Source organism: Barbus barbus, assembly GCF_936440315.1.
Source record: "Barbus barbus genome assembly, chromosome: 15".
In the NCBI taxonomy this organism is placed as follows: domain Eukaryota; kingdom Metazoa; phylum Chordata; class Actinopteri; order Cypriniformes; family Cyprinidae; genus Barbus; species Barbus barbus.
Genome location: NC_136743.1, coordinates 18,714,397 through 18,735,486, shown reverse-complemented (window position 1 = coordinate 18,735,486; position 21,090 = coordinate 18,714,397). Strand labels below are relative to the sequence as shown.

Sequence of the window (21,090 nt, the reverse complement as noted above, 5' to 3'; positions counted from 1 at the left end):
AATTAATGGAAAACAGAATTTGGTAAAAAAAATTATAATAATTTAAGAAAAAATAAAATATTTCATGGGATTGAAAAATATTTCAATTTTTGTTAAACTTTTAATAAATTGCTGTTTATTATGGTAAGTTTCATTATTTAAATTAATTAGATATGCTTTTTGATAAATAATATTTAATTTACCCATCTAGAGTCTAGAAAAATTAAAACGAACAAAAAAAAAAAATCCAGAAAGAATTAAATGGGGGGAAAAAAATGGAATTTGAAGTGTTTTTGCAGATTTCATAGGGCCCTAAAAATTTTTGCAATCTTTTGTTAAAAATATTTGTGCTTATATCTGTTGTTTCACAGTGCTCAGAAAACCATTATACTTCATGTTTAAATTTGTCCTTTTTTTTTTTACATATGTGTGCAACAGACTACCAGTTTTCACAACTCTTGAACAGGGAACTTAGCCAATACTGAATTTAACGTACGCCAGTCACCATTGAGACTCTCTGTAAATATGAATAGGAGGGCGCTTGCCTCAAGGCCACCATGTCCCATTCAGGGGTTTAAAATGTGTCATACTGTCCAAAAGATGGTATATGCAGAGTCCAAGTTTTAGAAGGCATGTAAAACACATCCCCTGTCTTCATTTTGAGAGATGAGGTGTTAAATAAACACTTCAGCCCTTATAACATATACAAACACCCTTCCAAACACATTTATTCCTGCAGGATTGACAATGCTTAACACCCACACAGATTCTGTAGATCCAGTCCCCTCCTCTCAGCCTTTATTCTCCTGTCGGGGGTATTTTGAGTTCTCCAAGCTCATGTACTTGAAGGACAGGAATGCATGTGATGTTTATACCTCACAAACTCTACTGATGATATTCATTGTCAATCTTTGATGGCAAGCAGCTTGTTTCTAAACAGAAAGTCAGTTAATAATTATACATCATAAATGAAATAGATTAATATACACAAGTTCTTATAATTTGTGTTTGTATGGAAGCCGTACCAGCACAAGGAATTGAACTTGAAATCTGCAGTGTTTGTTTCGGTTCATCATCCCTTTTTTATGGTTCCTGATGAATGTTACCAGAAGATGTAGAGTTCTCAACACAAGTAGACCCAAAAAAGATGTGAATACCTTTTATGGCACTATAAAGGCACACATGCATGTGTGACGCATTGGATAACAGTCACCAGCAATATTACACATGCACTATTTCAAAGCATGTTTTGTTTGTGTATATAGGCAGATAATTAAAGACTCATGTAAACACCCTCAAGCCTCAGATGTCAAGATGTCCAAGCTAAAAGACTGTCTCTGTAAAGTTTGCAAGACGAATTCAAAAGAGAACTGACCTTGACCTATATTTCGTACTGGATCTTCAAAGGCAGAAGTCATATGAAAGTACTTGTAACAGGCGGCAGTGGAAAAGGATACGACTGGTTAGCATGTGATCTCTGGTCATCTTTTTGTGCGTTTCTATGCTGAGAGATTTATTTCTCATGATGATTAGTGATAAATCAGCTGTGTGTTCTGTTGCTGTGCTCTAAATGGCATGAAGGGTTTATGGGGAAGAGATTATGTCCTCCTCTGAGAGAGGCTCTTTTTCACAGGACCTGTGGGGGTTTTATTTGCTGAGTGATGATAGCGGTAATTACCTTTCTACCCCTGGGTCACATCTCTTGTCCTGACACAGCATGTCGGTGTGCTGACAAGGTCCCTCTGTAAGTACACATATCTCTGATTGAAGGCCTTTTATGCTTTGACTATGTTAAATGGAAAACCACGTACTTATAATACAGATCGGTTTGTAACTTACACTATTGTTCAGACGTTTTGGAAAAAAAATATTATGCAAAATTATTTATTAAATAGATCAAAAGTAAAGACAATTAAAGTGTAACAAAAATTTGTATTTCAAATAAATGCTGTTCTTTTGAGCTTTCTAGTTATCAAATAATCCTAAAAATAATTATCAAGGTTTCCAAAAAAAATATTGAGCTGCACAACTGTTTTCAGGATTGATAATAATATATATAAAAATTTTAAGCAGCAAATCATCATATTAGAATGATTTCTGAAGAATCATGTGACACTGAAGACTGGAGTAAAAATGCTGAAAATTCAGCTTTGCCTTCATAAAAATAAATGACAGTTTACTATATACTCAAATAGGAAATGTATTTTAAATAATAATACAAATTTCACAATATTAGATTTCACTGTATTTTTGATCAAATAAGTGCTTATTTTTTATTATTTTGACTTGTTTCAAAAACATTTAAAAACATCTTTTGAGCCATGAATATTTATTTATTTCTTATTCACCCGGTTTCACAGACAAGGCTTAAGCCTAGCCCCAGACTAAAATGTAATTCTGAGCTCTTTCAACTAAAAGAAACTTGCAATGATTGATCTTAAAATATATCAGTGCCTTTGTTTTGTCTCAAGATGCACACCAGTAATGTTTTTTCCTAAGCATGTTTATAAAAATGACTTAAATGTCCTAATTGAACTATGGCCTAATCCTGGCTTAGTCTAAACCCTGTCTGTGAAACCGGGCCATTATGTTTTACTGGCATATGATTGTTAGTAATAGTTAGTAAAAGCCAAACTAGCTTGCATTTAGAGTTGAAATACAGCTCATCAACTGGCCTAGTAAGCACACACTGGCGACTTAAACCAAAAGGTGAAGTTGTACAATTCAGCTTTAATAGTGAAGCAAAGAATATGCTGCAAAATAAATTAGATATAAAACATGACAAGCACATATTTTGATTTGTACAACATATGTTGCATAACTCTACATAAAACAACACAGTAAGTTCCTTTAGTGTCTTGTACTTTAAACCTGACAAAGCAGATTGCCATTGCCAAGACACTGTTTCTATCCCTTCACTGAATAGTTCTGTCGAAAAGGCTAGGTTTCAGTTCAGAATCGAAGGCCTGTGTTATACACTGGTCGAGACAAACACTGTCGAAACACAGAGAGCAAAAAGTATCTTAACATTGAGGCTGTTTCAGGAAAAAGCAAACAAACAACAAGAAATTAAAGTTATTTGATGTGCTATATTGAGTTAATGGTATATTATGTTGGCCATACACAGATGTTCCTAATTGAAATAATTCACAGAGCCGGGCATTTTGGGGATTTGCTCTGAGAATGGGATGTGTATGGTCTTTGGTTTACTATGTGTAAGTTCCAAATGCATATGGTTCTAGACTCTGATATGGCAACTAGAATGCGACCCATAATGCTCTGGGCCTCACATGGAACGAATGTTGGCTTAGTGCAAATTTCTATTACTTTTCATCAACATTCAGAATGTTTAGGAGAAAAATAATAATAGGTGATTATAGCAATATAATAATAATAATAATAATAATACAATAATCATAATAACAATAATAATGTAGTTTGGCTCCAGCAGCTGGTCAAACTAATTTTTGTTCAAGTATTTCTCTTAAGAAAAATGAAATAAACACAACTACTTCTTTTAAGATGTAATAAAAAATGACTAAGTTTTGTCTGTGAGAAAAGGGATGACAATAAAAACAACATTAAACATAAGCTAAAAGACAAATAATAATAAAAAAGAACATCCAGTAATAATACTTGACTTGCATAGAGTTGCATGTTTTTTTTTTCTTCTTCTTCTCAGAATATATAATTCCACACTTCAAAATAAGTCTCTTTATTGCAGTGCAGAGAATCAGGGCTGACACTTTGACCCATGCACCCGTTCCCTCTCAGTCTCCCTTCATTACAAAAAATATATTATGCTTTATTCTCCTCCGTCATTTTTATATGAAAGTGCCACAAAGACCGCTCCAATAATCAATCCTATTGGAATGATCTAGAAACAAATAGGTTGCCCGAGTTTGCAGTTCAAAAGTTTGTGCCAATCCTCTGATATGTGCTTTGTACCAGCATTAAAGTATTTGTTAGGAGTTCATGGCGTCTTATGAGCAGCCACACTCCTCCACTATCATGTTCTGGATGTCTTTCTTAATGATCTTCTGCTCCTCGTTGTAGTAGAGCATGGACATGGCCCGTAGGCGCGTGGGTACGCAACATGACTTGATGTTGTTAAAGGGGCTGTACCCGCGCATCCGATAGTGATTGATGACGGTGGAATGGAAGGAGAGGGCAGAGCCCGTGATGCTGGCCACATGGCTGGGGCAGTCACCCTCACAGTAGTTGGCGTGATACCCAGACGGAGCGATGATCCAGTCGCTCCACCCGATGTCCTTAAAGTTGACGTAGAACTGCCGTTTACAGCAGATGCGGATTTTGCCGTCGCACTCCAGGCCGCGCTTGCTGCGCCTGTGCTGGTGCTCCTCAGCTGGCTTGAGCATGACCATGAGGAAGGGTCGGTGAGATTGTTCTCTCTCTTTGCCCTTGTTGCCGTCTGCGGGCACCAGGATGGGCACGGCGCCAGCTTCGGCACACATGGGACAGGAGACGCGGAGACTGAGCAAGCTGCTGTCCCCGTCCAGCAGGGTCTGCATCGTGCGGGGCACTGGTAGCGTGTGCCAGCCACTGCGCCGTGTGTCCACGGTCTTCTCGGACACCACTGCTTCTTGGGGTCCGTCCGCAGAGCCTGGATCAGCTTTGCCATGCTGCAGGAGCTGCACAGACACCTTCCCCTTCCCTCGGCTGCCCTTGGCAACTTTAAGAAACAGCCACACATTGGCCTGCTCCACTACGGACAGAGTGCTGCCCTCCTTAGAAATGTCAAATTTCATGATGTCAGGGGCTTCTCCTGTGGATGAAGCACATGAGGCAATTGGTTAGCTTTATGTTTGAGATTACATTGTTGAGTTTTGAATGACACGACACATTTGAACTTTGTAACAGTTGAAAATCTAACAAAAAGTGAAATAGGAGGAGGAAACCTTTTCTGTGCATATTTTGAAGGAAAATCCACATAATTATGCAGAATGGACTAAAGAATTCAATTGAGAGTACTCCACAAATAAAAACTAACAAATGAAAAAAAGTTTAAATAAAAAAATAGAAAAATTCTAAAAGGGGAAAAAAATATGTATTTATGATTGATGCAGGTGTGCAAGTTTTTTTTTTTTTTTTTAAATAAATAAAAACAAACTAAACAAATAAATTTTTATGATTCTAAACTAAATATTTTTTTAACTGAATTTTTTAAATTTTTATTTTTTTGTTTTTTTTTATGATACATAGAATATTACAAAACTTGAAACCTTTGAAGCACACCTGCAGTAAACATGAAAAATGAATAGCAATGACAATAAACTGTGATGAGAAATGTATTGTTTAAAACAATTTTTAAGGATACAAATCAGCTCCATAAATGAAATGTAAAACTAAAATAAAATAAAACAAACAACAACTAAAATTAAATTAAAACTAATAAGAGTGAAAACAGGAAAAGAGTGAAAATAAAATGGAAAAAATATAAATTAATTTAAACAATTCCGGTACTCCCCTCTTAGGTACAGAAAGTATGATCACCAAAATAACTAATAAACAAAAATCAACTGATGGGAATGTGTACACAGTAAAAAATGGGGTGTTAATATTTCAGAGTAAAGTTATTTTAACCCAAATAGAGTATTTTCAACATTTGGGAGAGTAAAGTTGCTCTATCAGTGGAGTTAAAAGTGAGTGTAAAAATCTGCAGAAACGCATGACAATTTCAACTCTACAGCAGTGATGAATACCCGCCACTCTGTTGTGCTGAAGATTGGCACGTTTGTCGGTGGAGAAAGATCGCTCTGGAGTAACGTTAGGCCACTGATATTGCTAGGTAAGTAATAATCAACACACAAACGGTATTTTTTAACTTTACATAATTTTAGAGTTGTGCTGATATTAGTTGAGGTCATAATACAACTAACCAGCTAATCCGTATCGGTAACTGTGTTTCTTACTTGCAATATTTTCACGAATGAATTTGGTCAGAATGATTTATGCGTAAAATAACGTTAGCTCGGTCGATATAACAAGAAAATATTTAATATCTATTTTTTTAGCTTCCAATTCAACGTTAATCTGGGTTTTTTTATACTGGTAATGTTAGCATGATTCTGATGTTGGTCTAGCTCTATATCACTGATTGCATGACGTGTTTGTTTAACATGGCTTAACCATTTTAACGGGTTACTGTTTGAACTAAAATAGCTAACGTTAATGAGCTAGCTAACTTTGGCACAGTTATTTGGTAGCTAGTGGGACGCGGTGCCTCTAAACTTTAACTAGCCTATGTTAACGTTAACCCATTTGCTGCAGAAAATAGCCTAACGTTATATTCAACCAGCATAACTTTGTCTTCTTCAGCCACTCTTTGTAATTGCAGTGTAACATCTAAGTAATGCATAGTGCATTGCCACTACTGAGAGAAATGGATAGATAATTCTTAGTTGAACCAGCCCTAAATTATGCTTTTGAATATATATATTTTTTTTGTTAACAGGGGCAAAATGCTGTTGCGTGTTCAATTCGGGGAAGAGCAGAAATATGTCAAGCTGTCTGAGCTGACATTCGATGCTTTCTTGAAAGAAGGTGGGTCATTAGGTTAAAGCAATATCACCCAATGATACAGCACCTATTATGTTATGATATCTAGCTAGGTCAATAATCATTTCTGCTGTGCTTTATATTTTCAGTTACATAAAATCGGGTGCAGATACTTGTCTTTCATCATTTTGTGAATACATGAGGCAAACTTAAATATGACCTTTGATTCTTGTGAGGGAATGCATGTTTTTTTATTTAATTTTTTTAAACAGCGTGTCTAAAATTCAACATACCAGAAAGCAGGCAGCCAGACATTAAGGTGTATGACCAGTCAGACACAGAAGTTGACACAGAGGTTTTTGAAGAAATAGTGAAGGAGTCACCTGGAACTTTCAGAATCATGCTGGGCAATGGAGGACTTGGTATTCATTCAGACAATTCACAAATTAGTTTGTTTAGTTCAAAGGCCGGAATGAGAACATTTATTGTTTTAAAAATAACTGTTTCTTGTAATATGTTTCTATGTTTTGTACAAATGTCATAATGAACAGGTGCCTCTCAATCATCATCATGCTCGGGTACATCTGATGACACCGTCATCCTGAATTTCACGATGTGTGACCCTGTTGAAGAAGTAGCTGCTGCCGAAGGAAGCCAGCCTAAAAGGCCATGTCACATAAACTATGAGGCAAAAGCGGTAAGTGGTGGAAATTGCTGTTAAGTCCAATCTGAATGTTTCACCATGGGAAGTGTTCTTTAGATAGCTTTTTTTTTTCAGCATTACATATGGTTTTACAACGGAAAGCACATTTTATTCCACCTATAGTTGATTGAAAAAATCCTAACATCAAAGCCTGGTGGTGAACGCATTATGCAAGAGTATGGAAAAACCAAATCTCTGACAGATGCCACCAGAAGACAGATGATTAACATACTTGCTGCTGAGATGACAGAAACACATGGGTACGCATTAAGCATATAGATGGGCTGTAAAGAAACATTGTTATTGTTGTACAGTTATTAATTATGTAAATTGTGTTGTGCAATGTCAGTTGAGTGTGATGTTAACTTTGAATTCATATGCTAGGACATCCCCCCCCAAAAGTGTCAGAGTGATGTATGCACAGGGGATAGTAGCTTTGTTTCCCTATCTAGAAGACCCATACTCACAGCATGGATATGTAAGTAAATGGGTTATTGCAACATTATGCACATATTCACTCTTTGAAATGTTAATAGTACTCATTTATAATTTATTTATAATCACATAGGAACATTACTACGATCCGGAGAGTGGTTCGGGATACCTTGCATGGCGATTGAAGACCATACAAAGAAAAACAGCAGAGGAGAGAGGTGCCTCAGTCAGCAAATCTCCTAAAGGTATGTTTACTGATCAGTGATGTGATTATAGTGGTGACCTGTGAATTGTACAGAAATCAGTTCTTAACATTGTATTTTTTCTTAAGTTGGTGGGCCAGGCCGTGGTCGTCAGCCCGTCAGCCCTTCAGCCCTTCCGCCATCTGATGAGGATGTGGAAGCAGCTATTTCTGTTTTGAGACACTCTGCTGATGAAAAGACTGTCCGCGAGAAGATGGAAATGACCTTCATATATCGGCAAGCAATGGTCAACGATGAAGCCAAATCATCAGATGTCTTCTTGGTCTTCCCACGATTTCTGGACACACCAGGACTGGTATGACATCTTAATTCACTGCATCACCAAAATATCCAATGTAGCATTAGGCATCACTCATCACTTCTGTCTATGTGTGTTACATTGCAGATAGAACAAGATTTCAGACTTATGTTTGGTGAGGCCACGGCCAACAAATTCTTGGAGAAGTGGCCAACCACTTTCAAAGCAAAAGTAATAAAGGAAAGTCACGGACTTGTACCCACCACAGAGCTCTTGGATTTGATGCACAATGCTGAGTCAGCTGCTGAAGTTGAGAATGGTATGAATGGAACTGTTTTACTTTTTAATGTAGGTGTGTAGTGTACATTTTCGTAATGGTGCAAGTTGTCAATTTGAATACTATGCCATGGCATAATGTTAACCAGGTTTTAATGTACTTATTTGTAGGCTGGGACAGTGACATGTCCGCCATCTTGCTGCTGCTACATTTGCTACCACCATCTGCACAAGGTAGAAAGAGGCCGGGAAAGCTGTCTGCATATCAAGCTGTAGATCAGCTCATCAGATTTCAAAAGGTATGCTTAAAGGATTAGTTCACTTATAAAAATTGTTTTGCTGATTATTTACTAACCCCCATGTCATCCAAGAGGTCCATGTCTTTCTTCGGTCGAAAAGAAATTAAGGTTTTTGTGGAAAACATTCCAGAATTTGTCTCCATATAATGGACTTCCATGGTGACCAACGGTTTGAGGGTTCAAATGAGGGTTCAAAGTCTGTCTCAATACTGCTTCAAAGACTTGACACAATCCCATCAGAGAAATAAGGTTCTTATCTAGCAAAACAATCTGTCGTTTTCAAAATAAATAAAAAAAATTATATACTTTTGGACATTTGACCCCTCATTTGAACCCTCAAACCGTTGGTCACCATGGAAGTCCATTATATGGAGACAAATCCTGGAATGTTTTAGTCCTGGAACCTTAATCTTGTGCACAGTTTAATGTGATCTGATCTATTGTCAGAAGTTAGTCACCTAAAAATTCTGTTGAATGTGCTTTGATGTAGGTTGGAACCAGTGTGCAGCAACATCTAGATAACATCACCCAAAGCAGTCAGCCCTACCTTCTCGCCCAGGGATCCACACAGAGCACCATTCACTCATACTTCATTGTGGTTGACAAGCATGCACTTCCATGCAAGGCAACAGGTTCAGTTGGAGTTTTTGACGAACTCTTTAAAGCCCATTACGTCTTTGGTACGTCATACAGTTTTTCCCTGAGCAGCTTTTTCACTTTTGTGCAAACAACCATTTATAACATCGACATGGGGGAAACAAAGGAGACTCCTAGAGTTGCAGAGTTGCGAGCAAGAATGGTGCGTTAGTTGAGATAAAACGATGAAGTGTTTTCTTTGCAAAAGTGACCATGGAAGTCCAAACAACCTTGTTAAACACTTTAAGGTAATTCATGGGCTATTTACAGGCAGGACTCTTTTTCTGAAGTGTGGTCAAGAAGGATGCTCACGTTCTTTTGGTAGTTTTTCTGGTTTAAGAAAGCATCTTAATAAGTGCCATGGAAGCAGTTTAGTTGATTCTGTAGATTATGATCGTTCATATCCTCAAAGTACCGTCAATACAGGTAATGTTTCTCATGTTGAAGAGTCGACTGAATATTTAGAGGCCGAGTCACAATTATCTTCGCCATACATTGTAAATAGTTGTTCAGCTGTAATTTCTGATCTAAAGGCAGCAGGTGTTGGTCAAAGTACACTGAATTCTGTAGTGATTTCCATGGAAGAGATCGTTCAAGATATCCATCAGCATGCTAAAGAGACAGTGATAAAAGATGTATTTAGTAATGAAAGAGAAACGGAAATGTGCAAGAAAGTTGAGGCATGTTTTGAGGGGTTAGAGAATCCTTTCACAATTCTAAATTCGGAATACAAGAGATCCAAATTTATGACTGACAAGTGGGAAATAGTAGAACCAGTTGAATGTGTGATTGGTTCAAGATTTGACACAAGACGAAATAAAAAGACTGGAACATATGATCAGGTAGTAGTTCAAGATAAATTCATGTATATTCCAATTTTATCTACACTGCAGTCAATATTTAAAAGTCAGTATGTTGCAGAAATGTTGCAAAGCTCAGCTACTAGCGACTCTAGACTGAGAGATATTTGTGATGGATCTTTTTTTAAAAGTCACCCCCTGTTCTCAACTGAGAAGCAGACAATACAGATCCAGATGTTCTATGATGATTTTGAGGTCGCCAACCCTCTGGGTCCTAAGCGAGGTATTCATAAATTGGGTGGAGTATATTTTACTTTAAGAAACTTCTCTCCAAAATGGAATTCTTTCTTGGCTAACATACACCTGTGCGCCTTATTTCATACTCAAGATGTTAAACGGTATGGTTTTAGTGAAATTTTTGCTCCCATTGTTCGAGACATTAAAGTGTTAGAGAGTGATGGTATTGAGATTCCATTATACAATGGTTATGTTCGTGGCACTGTAGTACAGGTTACTGGTGATAATTTGGGTTTGCATAGTTTGTTTGGACTGGTGGAGTCTTTCAGTGCAAGGTACTGTTGCAGGTTCTGTTTAGCAGAAAAGGAGGACTTTCAGACAGAATTCTCTGAAGATTCTTCCAAAGTAGTTTTGCGCACCAAAGACATACACACTGCTCACTGTCAAGAAATGGCTTGTAATCCATCCCTTCCATACGTTTTTGGTGTGAAAAGGTCATGCATATTAAATTCATTGGAGTATTTTCACACAACAGAGAACTTCTCAGTTGATGTGATGCATGATGTGTTAGAAGGGGTGGGCCAGTACGAATTGAAGTTGTTATTTCTGTATTTGAAGGAAAAACATGTTACATCAGCAGAAATACATTCAAGAATACAAAGTTTTGATTATGGTTTCATGGAGAGAAACAACAGGCCTGTATATGTTAATTTAGCTGAAGGATCTAATGATCTGGGACTGAATGCAGTTCAGTCCTGGTGCTTACTTCGGAATGTTTCTCTTATCTTTGGAGATTTAGTAACTTCTACTGACCAACACTGGGGCCTGCTTCTTTTACTACTTCAAATAATAAACATTATATTCTCGCCCATGTTATCTCAAGGTTTATGTGTATATTTAAAACATTTAATTGTGGATCACCACACACTGTTTAAGAAGTTGTACCCTCAGAAAAACCTTTTACCAAAGCACCATTTTCTTATCCACTATCCCCGCTGCATTCAGAAAATTGGGCCTGTCCTTCATAGTTGGTGTATGAGGTATGAAGGCAAGCATAATTTTTTCAAAAAACAGCTTAAATCATTTAAAAATATTACTAAAACGCTTGCAAAAAAGCATCAGATTCATATGGCACACAGTTGGCGAAGTTCAACAACTTTTAGTCGGTTAGATATTGGTCCAGGAAAAATGGTGTCTTTAAATATGGTAAAAGGAGGTTCTGAAATTGCTATGGCAATGCAAGTGGCCAGTAGCATTCAGGTTATGAAGGTTAAATGGGCGAAACATAATGGGTTTATTTATCGGCCAAACTTGGTTATCTGTGGCAAAGTTGAATCTGAAGTGCCCGTGTTTTTTCAAATTGAGTCAGTTCTGATAATGTGTGAAAAACTGTTGCTACTCACAGTGCCTTTAGTTACAGAAACTTTTCAAGAACATTTCCACGCATATGAGGTGATCAGATCAAAGCAGGATTTGGTTTTTTTTCATGTCGACAACCTGCATTACCCTAGGCCTTTTGACATACAAATGTCATATGGAGGGACTGACACAACTCTCCTTGTCGTGCCATATTGCTTTCTCTGGTAAGAGAAAAATGTTTGTAAAAAAAATTGTTATACATGTCTCTGTCAGATACAAGGCATTGTAAATTCTATGTTCAACTCAATTCAACATTGAAATGCTTTTTCACAATAAATTGTGAGTTCTGTGATCTAGTGTTATTGTGCTTGTTTTTATTTGGATAGTATTGATAGTTCTATATAATTCAGTAACAATGCATCTTATGATTTATATATATTTTAAAACACTGTAGAGAAATAAAGTAAACATTACACTTAAAGTGTCATTTGTTTAAGTAAAATTGTAGATAAATTAACTCTATACTGTGTAATCATATTACTCTTAACAGTGTGATTAAACTACAGTGTTAAATACTTTTACACAATTCATTGTTATTTTTTACTCAATATTGAGTAGAATTAACTCTAAAAACTTGACACTGACCAAAGAGTAAATTTTACACTGATTTCGAGTGGGACCAAATGTTATCTGAAACAGAGTCAAATTCAACTCTTTAGGAGTTAAATTAACACTTCTGTTTTTACTGTGTAGACTTTTGTGAATGGTGGCTGTTTCAATTCTATGGAAATCTGCCAGTTTTTCAGTGGTGATCTTCATGCAGAGATTCTGTGTGGCTCAGTTTATTAATGACAAACTCTCTCTGTTAGAGCCACCAGCTCAACATGATCAGAGCACACATTACGCCTGCTACACTAAACTGTTTCTCTCTTTCTGTAAGAGAGGATCATTCTTTTTGCGGTCAATCTCCACCATCTGCAGTCCTTCGTCAACACCTAGCCTCAGTCCATAAAAACATTTCCTGCTTCTAAACTCCTGGCACTCCATTTGTGTACATAAAGCATGTATGTTATGACAAGGGCCTTCCCTATAACTTGCACATGACTGTCTGCTATAAGCCAGCTCAGCATCAGTAACCATTGCTGATTTACAGACCCAAAATACTGACTCTCTTAAATGATATCTGCCAACCCCTCCTCAACAGAACAGCTATTAATTCAACTATTTAGTCAACATGTCTACATTAAATAAATCCCGTGTTATCTAATATAAAGGAAAGTCCAGCATATCTGTGAAAAGACCTTCTCTAAAACTCGGTCTTTTATGCTTGTCAATGTGGCACTGAGATATCTATCTAGATCTAGACAAATACATTTGCAAATTATCTTTACTGTTGACACTTTATATAATAGTGATCTATGAAACTAAAGAAGTGTCAATACAGTACGTTCACACAGGACTAGACCATTTTTAATTGTTTGTCAATGTAAACATGCACCAGACTGAAATCTTTAACCATTGTGATGTCTTGTTTTTTTTTTTGTTTTTTTTTCAGCGTCTCGCACCATGAGCACTGTATTTCACGTCACTGCATTTTGTCGCGTCTAGCTGCTTTTGAACACAAGAGCAACCGTTTATTCATTTGGGTCTTGATTATGAAAATCTGCCTGGATGAATTACTATTTAAAGCTCACGAAAGCCTCTGAGATCTCTCAGTGACTTTACTGGACGGTCTGTTCTCTTCATTGAATCTCACATTGTCAGAAAACTCCCACGAAACACTGAATGGACTTAACACATAACAGGAAGAACTATTTTTAAAGCTTAAGTGTGTAGTTTGGATGCTAAAATACTTAGTCTTATTCCAACTTAATATGCACGCAGAGACAAGCATAGCGGTTGATTCACCCTCAAAACTATAAACACAGAGAGGCTGTGGTGCTTTGGAAAGATTTTTGTCGACTCAAACAATGGCATGCGTTTGGAAACATTCATTATTTTTGATTTTTTTTTTTTTTTGTGGAATTACCATTTTTAAAGCCAAAATTCCCTTACTCTGTGGATTAAGTTGTCAAACTGATCAGTGAACAAAGCAGTGCCACCACACTAATGTGAATCTGTTTGAAGTTTCTCTTGTGCTTTCATATAATTGGTTAATTTATCAGTGCAACACCTTTTAAATTCTGCTTTAAGAGTGTTGATAGTAGAGGCTGGAAATTCTGCCAAGAAATGAAAAATCAAGAATATAGCAGGTTAATGGGAATGAACAATGTTTTACCATAAACATATTGCAGAAATGCTTCAAATGTTTTCAGAGAAAGAAACAGCACAGCACTGGTTTCTATTTGCAGATAAATGTGTCTGTCTCTTTCTTTGTGTTGCTATCGAGCCTGATCTCTTATCAGAACACCTCTTAACTCGAGCAAGAGCTGCAGTGTGTGACCAAGTAAAAAGACTTGGCCTTTCTTTCCATATTAAAAGGCAACTGCTCTTTTGTCATTTGGTTCCTGAGTAAGTCTTAAAGTTCACTGTAGTTGTTTTGTCTTTCTTGTAGGTTTAAACACACGCCACGTGTCTCTGAGGTCTGGGTGAGGTGGACACTTCAGAAGCTCATAGTACTGCAGTTTCGGGTCAAAGGTCAGCTGTGCCCACTGTCACGTAACATACTGAATTATTCCACTTATTTGTCCACAATTATCATACTGTCACTATTCTTAATCTATGTTTAAATTTTGCTATAGTTGTGTCTGCGACTCTACGCACTGTAAATATCAAGGACAAGAGTATTTTGAAAATAGAAAAGTTGCATTAAAATAATCTGCATTATGCACAATGAGCTTGACTATTTGAGCATGTCGAATATCAGAGAGGATCAAAGGATTGTTTACTTGGTGTTACATTCATGTAGTGGGCCTTTTAAAAAAAAAATGAAACACTGCCAAGAGACGTGAGATAAACCAGTAAACACTTTCTGATGACATCAGGACTGAAAAAAGTATTTCTCAACCTTTTTTGGCTTACCTACAAACTAAATGTTTGAACTTTATTCAACTAAATTCAGCAGACACTGTAGGAAAAAAACAGACCTAAACAGTAGCATCCTGTCAAACCAAAGCAGTTCAAAAATATAGAAACAGATTTAGTTTAATATTGATGTGAAGACGTTTGATAGGATGAAAAAGAAAAGCTGAAATAGTAGAAAAAAAACATAATTGCTCATATTATTTGTTTTTATATTATTTTTTCTTTTCTTAAAAATAATGCAATTTAATTGTTTTATCTCTGGCAGCCCCTCTTTGACCCTTAGAACCAACTTATTTAAAATAAGTATAAAATAACTCATTTAAAAGTTTGGTGTCAGTTTTAATGTTTCTGAAAGACGTCTTATATGCTCACTGCAATTATTTGATCAAATATACAGTAAAAACAAATATTTATATATTTGAAATATTAATATAAATAAATCATTTTAATATTCTGATTGTGTTCTCAAGTAACATTTCTTCTTATCAGTGTTATACAATGATACATTTTCTGTCTTTTTTAACATTATAAATGTATTTACTGTCACTTTTGATAAATTTACTGCATCCTTACTGAAAAAAAAATCTTACTGACCTAAAACTTTTGAATGATAGTGTACCACTGGTTGGGAATCACCAAACTAAATGTATTCAAAATTGATGTCAGATCATTGAATTACTTCATAAATAGACCAAAAGTCAATTGCTTTTGTGTTAGATAAAAAACAGCATCCACCCAAAACTGGTGTTGACAAGAAGCCTCACTGTAGTCGGATGTATTGTTGTACCAGGATGTAAAAGTGATATCACAGTCCCCAATCACTTGATGACCGCAACACAAAACATATTCATCGCATAATCAAGTGCTATCTTGCATTTACCTATAATACTGTCTTGCACTGCTTTGTCTCGTACAATACACAAAACTATCACCTGTCTGTCCCCTAATAATGAAGCCTCAGGTATGAATCGTCAGGAGACAGGGTTGACACATGGGTCAGAGCAGGAAATAAATAGTTAATAACATCCCTCAGAGTAAGCCTCAAACAACTTTAAGACCTGCTGTAATGCATCTAAGCAGTTTCAGAAAGCGAGAGAGGCAACAGGCCAAGCTATCCACACCAGATCAGCTAAACTGCCTGAGATTCAGAAACAATGTCTAAATAAGTGAAGAGCTGCTGCGATTAACCTGAATCTCTCCAGTGTGTCAATCCCACTCTTATCCCATTTCTTTAGACAGTTTAGAGATCTTTGTGAGTGCATCACAACAGACCCTTCCCAGAAGACCAGAACTGGCACTGGAATGTCAGTAAATGGATAGTTCACTCAAAAATTCAATAATTTCAAACCTGTTTGACCTTCTTTCTTCTGCAAACCCCAAAAGAAGATATTTTTAAAAATGTTTTGCTTATACATTGAAAATCAATGGGGTCAAATGTTGTTAGAGCACCTTATGTTCTTCAAAATATCTCATTTTGTGTTTCATAGATAAAAAAAAAATGTCTTACAGGTCTGGAACGACTTGGGGGTAAATGACTGAATTTTAATTTTTGAATGAACTTAATGATAGATTAATGATTTTGCACATTTCAAACAAACTTGATGATCTTTCTATTTCACTAAGATACTTTAAAAAAAACCCCGACCATTCCACACACCAACAGAGCAGCCTAGAGTAATTACTGGGCCCCATATTTTGATGAATGGAACAATTATGGCCAGCTAACAGCCCTGTGGGTTTTGAATTGGATCGAACCACCCCATCCCTCTCCCCTCCATTCCCTGGAGCATCATTAATACCCCTGCAATCTCATAAAGGCTCTGAGGGGCCCTTTTTAATCTTAGGTTCATTCAAAAGGTCTATTTATAGCATTAAGGCATAATGCACATTTATGTAAGCAAACAGGCACAATAGACAACACCATCAAACGTTTGCTGGCTCCTCCTTGCGCTCAATGATGATCGCTGTAATTAATGAGCTGTGGAAATCATCCCATTAAGCCTGTGCGGGACTGTTGGTGGTCAATCTGTGTATAAGAATCAGATGTGACTGCCAATCCACATCATGGCCGGTGCTGGTCTAAAGATAGGTCAGCCTTGTTATCTTTAGAAACACTGCTATATTGTTTTTGCAGAAAAAACCCAGATGCCATGAGATTGGACCGCTTCAACCATCCGCTTCCGCACCCCATTCAGGCAAATGTTGTTAGCTTTTTTTTTAAAGCAGTGTCATGCTGATTTGTGGATCAGTGACATTGTTATAAATAAGTCATGAGGAACCAATTAAAAATGGAATGTACTTGTGGATCTTCCCATCCCAGACTTAGTTTATTGAACCGACTGGGAAGTAGTGTTTGTTACGGGCAGCACGAAAAGCATTTTCAAATAAGAAAGAGCATTGTTTGTGTCATTTTCAGCTTTTTCTGAATCATCAAAAATAGATGGCTGTCTATTGGCTACTCTATCATTAGCAACATGGCATGAATAGCATATCATCAGGTCAGCAGATACACATTTTCAGTGTCAAAAGCTCAACATTAGAGTTAATATGAACTGTATGACATTTAAAATGAGAGATACTTTGAGAAAACAAGAATTGGTTCCTCAAAGGGACAGTTCATCCAAAATAAAAATTCTGCCCTCAAATCTGCATGACTTACTTTCTTCTGAAAATAAACTCTTTGAAAGAACATTTGGGGTCCAAAAATATTTGACCCCATTGACATTCTTCAAAATATCTTTTTTTGGGTTTTACAGAAAACAGAAAGTCATGCAGGTATGAAACGTGAGGGTGAGTAAATGATGACGGAATTGACATTTTTGGGTAAACTATACTTTCAAGTAGATTTTTTCAAGTAGATGCATACCATGATAAAGTGTTCATTTGATATTAAATCACTGTCTCTACAGTTTCCCGTTGCTTGGCAGGACTGAAGATGTTTAAGTGGCTCCATTCAATAGCTGTTAATAGGGGCATCATTTCCTCATTTCATATCAGTAGCAGGGCGCCGAGAGCCTCCCGCAGCAGTGCGCAGTCAGAGTGTTAATACTCCACAGCTGCAGCGCATGTGTTCCCCCCTTCCTCCCTCAGACCTCTGCTAACACCTACCTGAGTGCTTTTTAAAAGCACTCCTTCGAAACAGTAGTCTGAGTGGAGCCATTTGAGGTGACATCCACTGTACATCATATATACTGCAAGCGTTTGTGGTGTACATCTTAAGAAGGAACAACGAACTGACAGTCTTGCGCATAATGGGGTGAATTATGCGACAACTCAAACAATTCAAAACCAAAAAAGTACTTTCTATCCAACTCACAGTGGAGGCGTGGATTTAGATCAAAAGGTTCCAATTCACAATATCATGAATTAATACATAATTAAACATTGCTTCAGATCAGTTACATTAAATTTAGTTATTTTGAATATTTGGGTTCAGTTAATGAATTAGACATTAGGCATTATAATAAAGCATTTTACAGTAAAATACAGTAAATTTATTTAGATCAAAGGTAATTTATAAATACACTATTTTTCATTGTTAATTCATGTTTGTAATACATGAAAAATTGTTAATGTATACAATATCAAAAGGTAAATGTATATTAGTATCTGTAAGAATTACTATTAACTAAGATAAATAAATGCTATAAAATTAATGTTCATTGTTAATTCATTATAACACATAATGCATTTCCTAATGTTAATAAATTGAACCTTACTATAAAATGTTACTAGTACTACTAGTATCTTAAAATATATTAAACAAATATATATATATATATATATATATATATATATATATATATATATATATATATATACATTTAGTAATACTTGTGAATATATTACTAAAATTCACACCAAGGATTTAAGTCATAAAGATTCATTGCACTAAAGCATTTCTCCTCCGTCTCACTCAACAGGTGAGAGTTCATCACTTAGCAGCCCAAACAAGCTATTAATGTCATCACATTTCCTCACGAGGCACTAAAACATCCCTCACCTGGCTCAGCAAAGGTTATGATTTCCAAGGGCTGCTCCTCAGGTTGCTCTCGGTGTTCCCCCAGCCCCCCTCCATCTTCCTCCATCTCCACCGTGCCGTCCTCACCCACCCGTCCCACGTGCAGCTTGCGGATGGCGTTGAGCAGGGCGGCACGGGGCACCGGGTGTGTGACGTTGGGCCGGGCATTCAGATGCAGCATGTTGAGGATGTGCCTCTTGACCACCTCCACCACGTCGGTCTGCTCCTCCGAGTCCTTCTGCCTCTGGGCTAGAGCGCAGGACGGGCAGGGGGTCACAGCATCGTCCGGCTGCCCCGCGCCTTGAGAGCCGCTCTCGGCCGGCGTGGGCGAGCAGCCCCCTGACAAACAGCCGGAGAGAAGCAGCACTCCTGTCACGAGCGTGAGCGAGGACATCCTGAGTGACAGCAGACTCACACCTCGGTCCTGTTCTGCTCCGCTGCCAAGATCACAGTCGCCGCGCTGGCTTGCTTGTCAAATCGATGCGGAAAGCGGGAGCCAGTCCAAAATAATCCTTATCTGAGCGGAGCAGTCATGGTGATAAAAGTTGAAGAGGGCTGAACGAAGCACTGCCGGTGAGCTCCTCCTGCAGGTCGATGAGCTCCGGGTCGCTCTGGAAAAACCTGACGGTGCACGGCTGCCCGTGCCGGAGTTGAATGGTTGAGTGGAAAGTGGGCAGGGTTAGACAGTTCTCTGACTCTTTCTTTAGCACTCTCTCCCTCTCTGGCTTCTCACTGTTTGTCCCCTCTCTCTTTCTCTCTCTGTAATTATACCTTCCTCCTCTTCATCCCTCCCTCTCACTTTATTACAATCTTTCTCACTACTGACTCACTGACTTTTTCATCTCCCTCCCTCTCCCTCTCTCTCTCTTCAGTGACTCCTCCAGTAACGTGTACCATTTTTTTCCTTGTGAGAATCTAAGTTGCTCTTACGCACTCTCTCTCTCTCTCTCTCTTTTTCCACCAATCATTAATCTCTCCAGCCATCAATCCGTCAGCACCTGTTGTGCAGGCTGGCTAACTGTGTGGTGTAATAATCTCCTGGGGAGGGAAAAGTTGTGGGGTCAACATGATTATCATGGTTATCTGTGTGCATAACACACGTATAAACACAACGAGTCACTCATTCATGCTCAGTTAGGCGCACACACGGCATACAGACATGATTTTTGTAGAAAAAGGCATGGGTGGGAAGTGAGGCACTTCCTTTAGATCAAATGAGCATTAAAAAAGACAAAACTGTTATATTTAATATTCACTCATTCAGTCAGGACAGACATATATTAGAGGGATTCATCTGTTTCTTAAAAATACATTTCGGGCAATTTAAATGAACCTAATCACCTTTTATTAAATATATATTTTTTTGCATTTCATGTCTGTATTTGTTAACATTTGCACCGATACCACTTTTTCCAGTAGTCGCCCGATACCGATACTTTTATTTTGGTGCTTGCCGATACCGAGTACCGATACTGATATTTTCACTGCATTTGTACATTTTTTAAATATTGGGTACAGAAACCAAAAGAGTATGTATAATGTTACTTGGTTAACTTCATTTATCAAATAAATACAGTCAAACTAAAATTTATTCAAACACCTTTAAAATTTCTCACATTATCATGGTTTATTCGCTATAGTTTAGAAAATGGTAATAAAATATGACAAGAACTCAGAGTAAAACTGTGTCTGAACAAATTCAGCTTGATAATGTCAGATATCGTTGATAGAAAGGTACATAATGGATTACAATCAACCAAAAATGATTCAGACAGCTGTTAGTATGACAATATTTACACAACTATCAATACTCTGTCAGGCCACCTTTAGCCTTAATGACAGCCTGTAGTCTCCTGGGCATGCTGTAAACCAGGTTCATGCAAACCTGAACTTCAGTTTTTTTCCCAGACTCGGTCTGAATAACTTTTTGTCACAAATTTGTATAAATTTTACTGGTAGTCCACTGTATGAAGAATTTTTGGTTAGAATATGCCACAGTTTATTTTGATTTTACTGTATAATATCTTCGGTTATTTTCACACTTAATTATGCCCATTAAAATGTATTTTACAAGTTTTTGTTACTTTCACTGTTCATTTTTTTGCTCTATACATCATCTTTAATTTAATAGCATTAGAGCTGCTCCATTGCAGCGGCTCAGTACTGTAATTACGCGTTTTGCTGTAATAATGCAGGGAACCACTCGCTATAAATCTCCTAACTGTGATATTTTCAGAAATAAAATTTCCTTTTTTTTCATCTGAAACGTGCTGCAATTTATATTCCAAAGCCACTCATATA

At 37.2% G+C, this 21,090-nt stretch overlaps 2 protein-coding genes across 2 annotated transcripts; one reads left to right on the top strand and one right to left on the bottom strand.

Moving 5' to 3' along the window:
- Positions 1-3,656: 3,656 nt before the first annotated feature.
- On the bottom strand, positions 3,657-19,591 carry inhbab (inhibin subunit beta Ab). Its single transcript, XM_079434707.1, has 2 exons — positions 18,772-19,591; positions 3,657-4,765 (listed from the first exon to the last, which is right to left on the bottom strand). Exons 1-2 carry the CDS (start codon positions 19,181-19,183, stop codon positions 3,963-3,965), a joined length of 1,215 nt encoding a protein of 404 aa, XP_079290833.1. The 5' UTR covers positions 19,184-19,591; the 3' UTR covers positions 3,657-3,962.
- LOC306880898 (uncharacterized protein) lies at positions 5,708-12,099 on the top strand. Its single transcript, XM_079434704.1, has 9 exons — positions 5,708-5,788; positions 6,455-7,195; positions 7,325-7,461; positions 7,586-7,679; positions 7,770-7,881; positions 7,968-8,194; positions 8,285-8,456; positions 8,585-8,712; positions 9,203-12,099. The coding sequence occupies exons 2-9, from the start codon at positions 7,112-7,114 to the stop codon at positions 9,518-9,520; spliced, it is 1,272 nt and encodes a 423-aa protein (XP_079290830.1). The 5' UTR covers positions 5,708-5,788; positions 6,455-7,111; the 3' UTR covers positions 9,521-12,099.
- Positions 19,592-21,090: the final 1,499 nt, after the last annotated feature.

Bases quoted from the DNA above. Each gene is read 5' to 3' on its own strand.
- LOC306880898 (XM_079434704.1), top strand. From the start codon at position 7,112: ATGTGTGACCCTGTTGAAGAAGTAGCTGCTGCCGAAGGAAGCCAGCCT. The intron at 7,196-7,324 runs GTAAGTGGTGGA...TTCCACCTATAG, and splicing joins TAAACTATGAGGCAAAAGCG to TTGATTGAAAAAATCCTAAC. The intron at 7,680-7,769 runs GTAAGTAAATGG...ATAATCACATAG, and splicing joins CATACTCACAGCATGGATAT to GAACATTACTACGATCCGGA.
- inhbab (XM_079434707.1), bottom strand. From the start codon at position 19,183: ATGTCCTCGCTCACGCTCGTGACAGGAGTGCTGCTTCTCTCCGGCTGT. The intron at 4,766-18,771 runs GTGAGGGATGTT...CTTCATCCACAG, and splicing joins CATAACCTTTGCTGAGCCAG to GAGAAGCCCCTGACATCATG.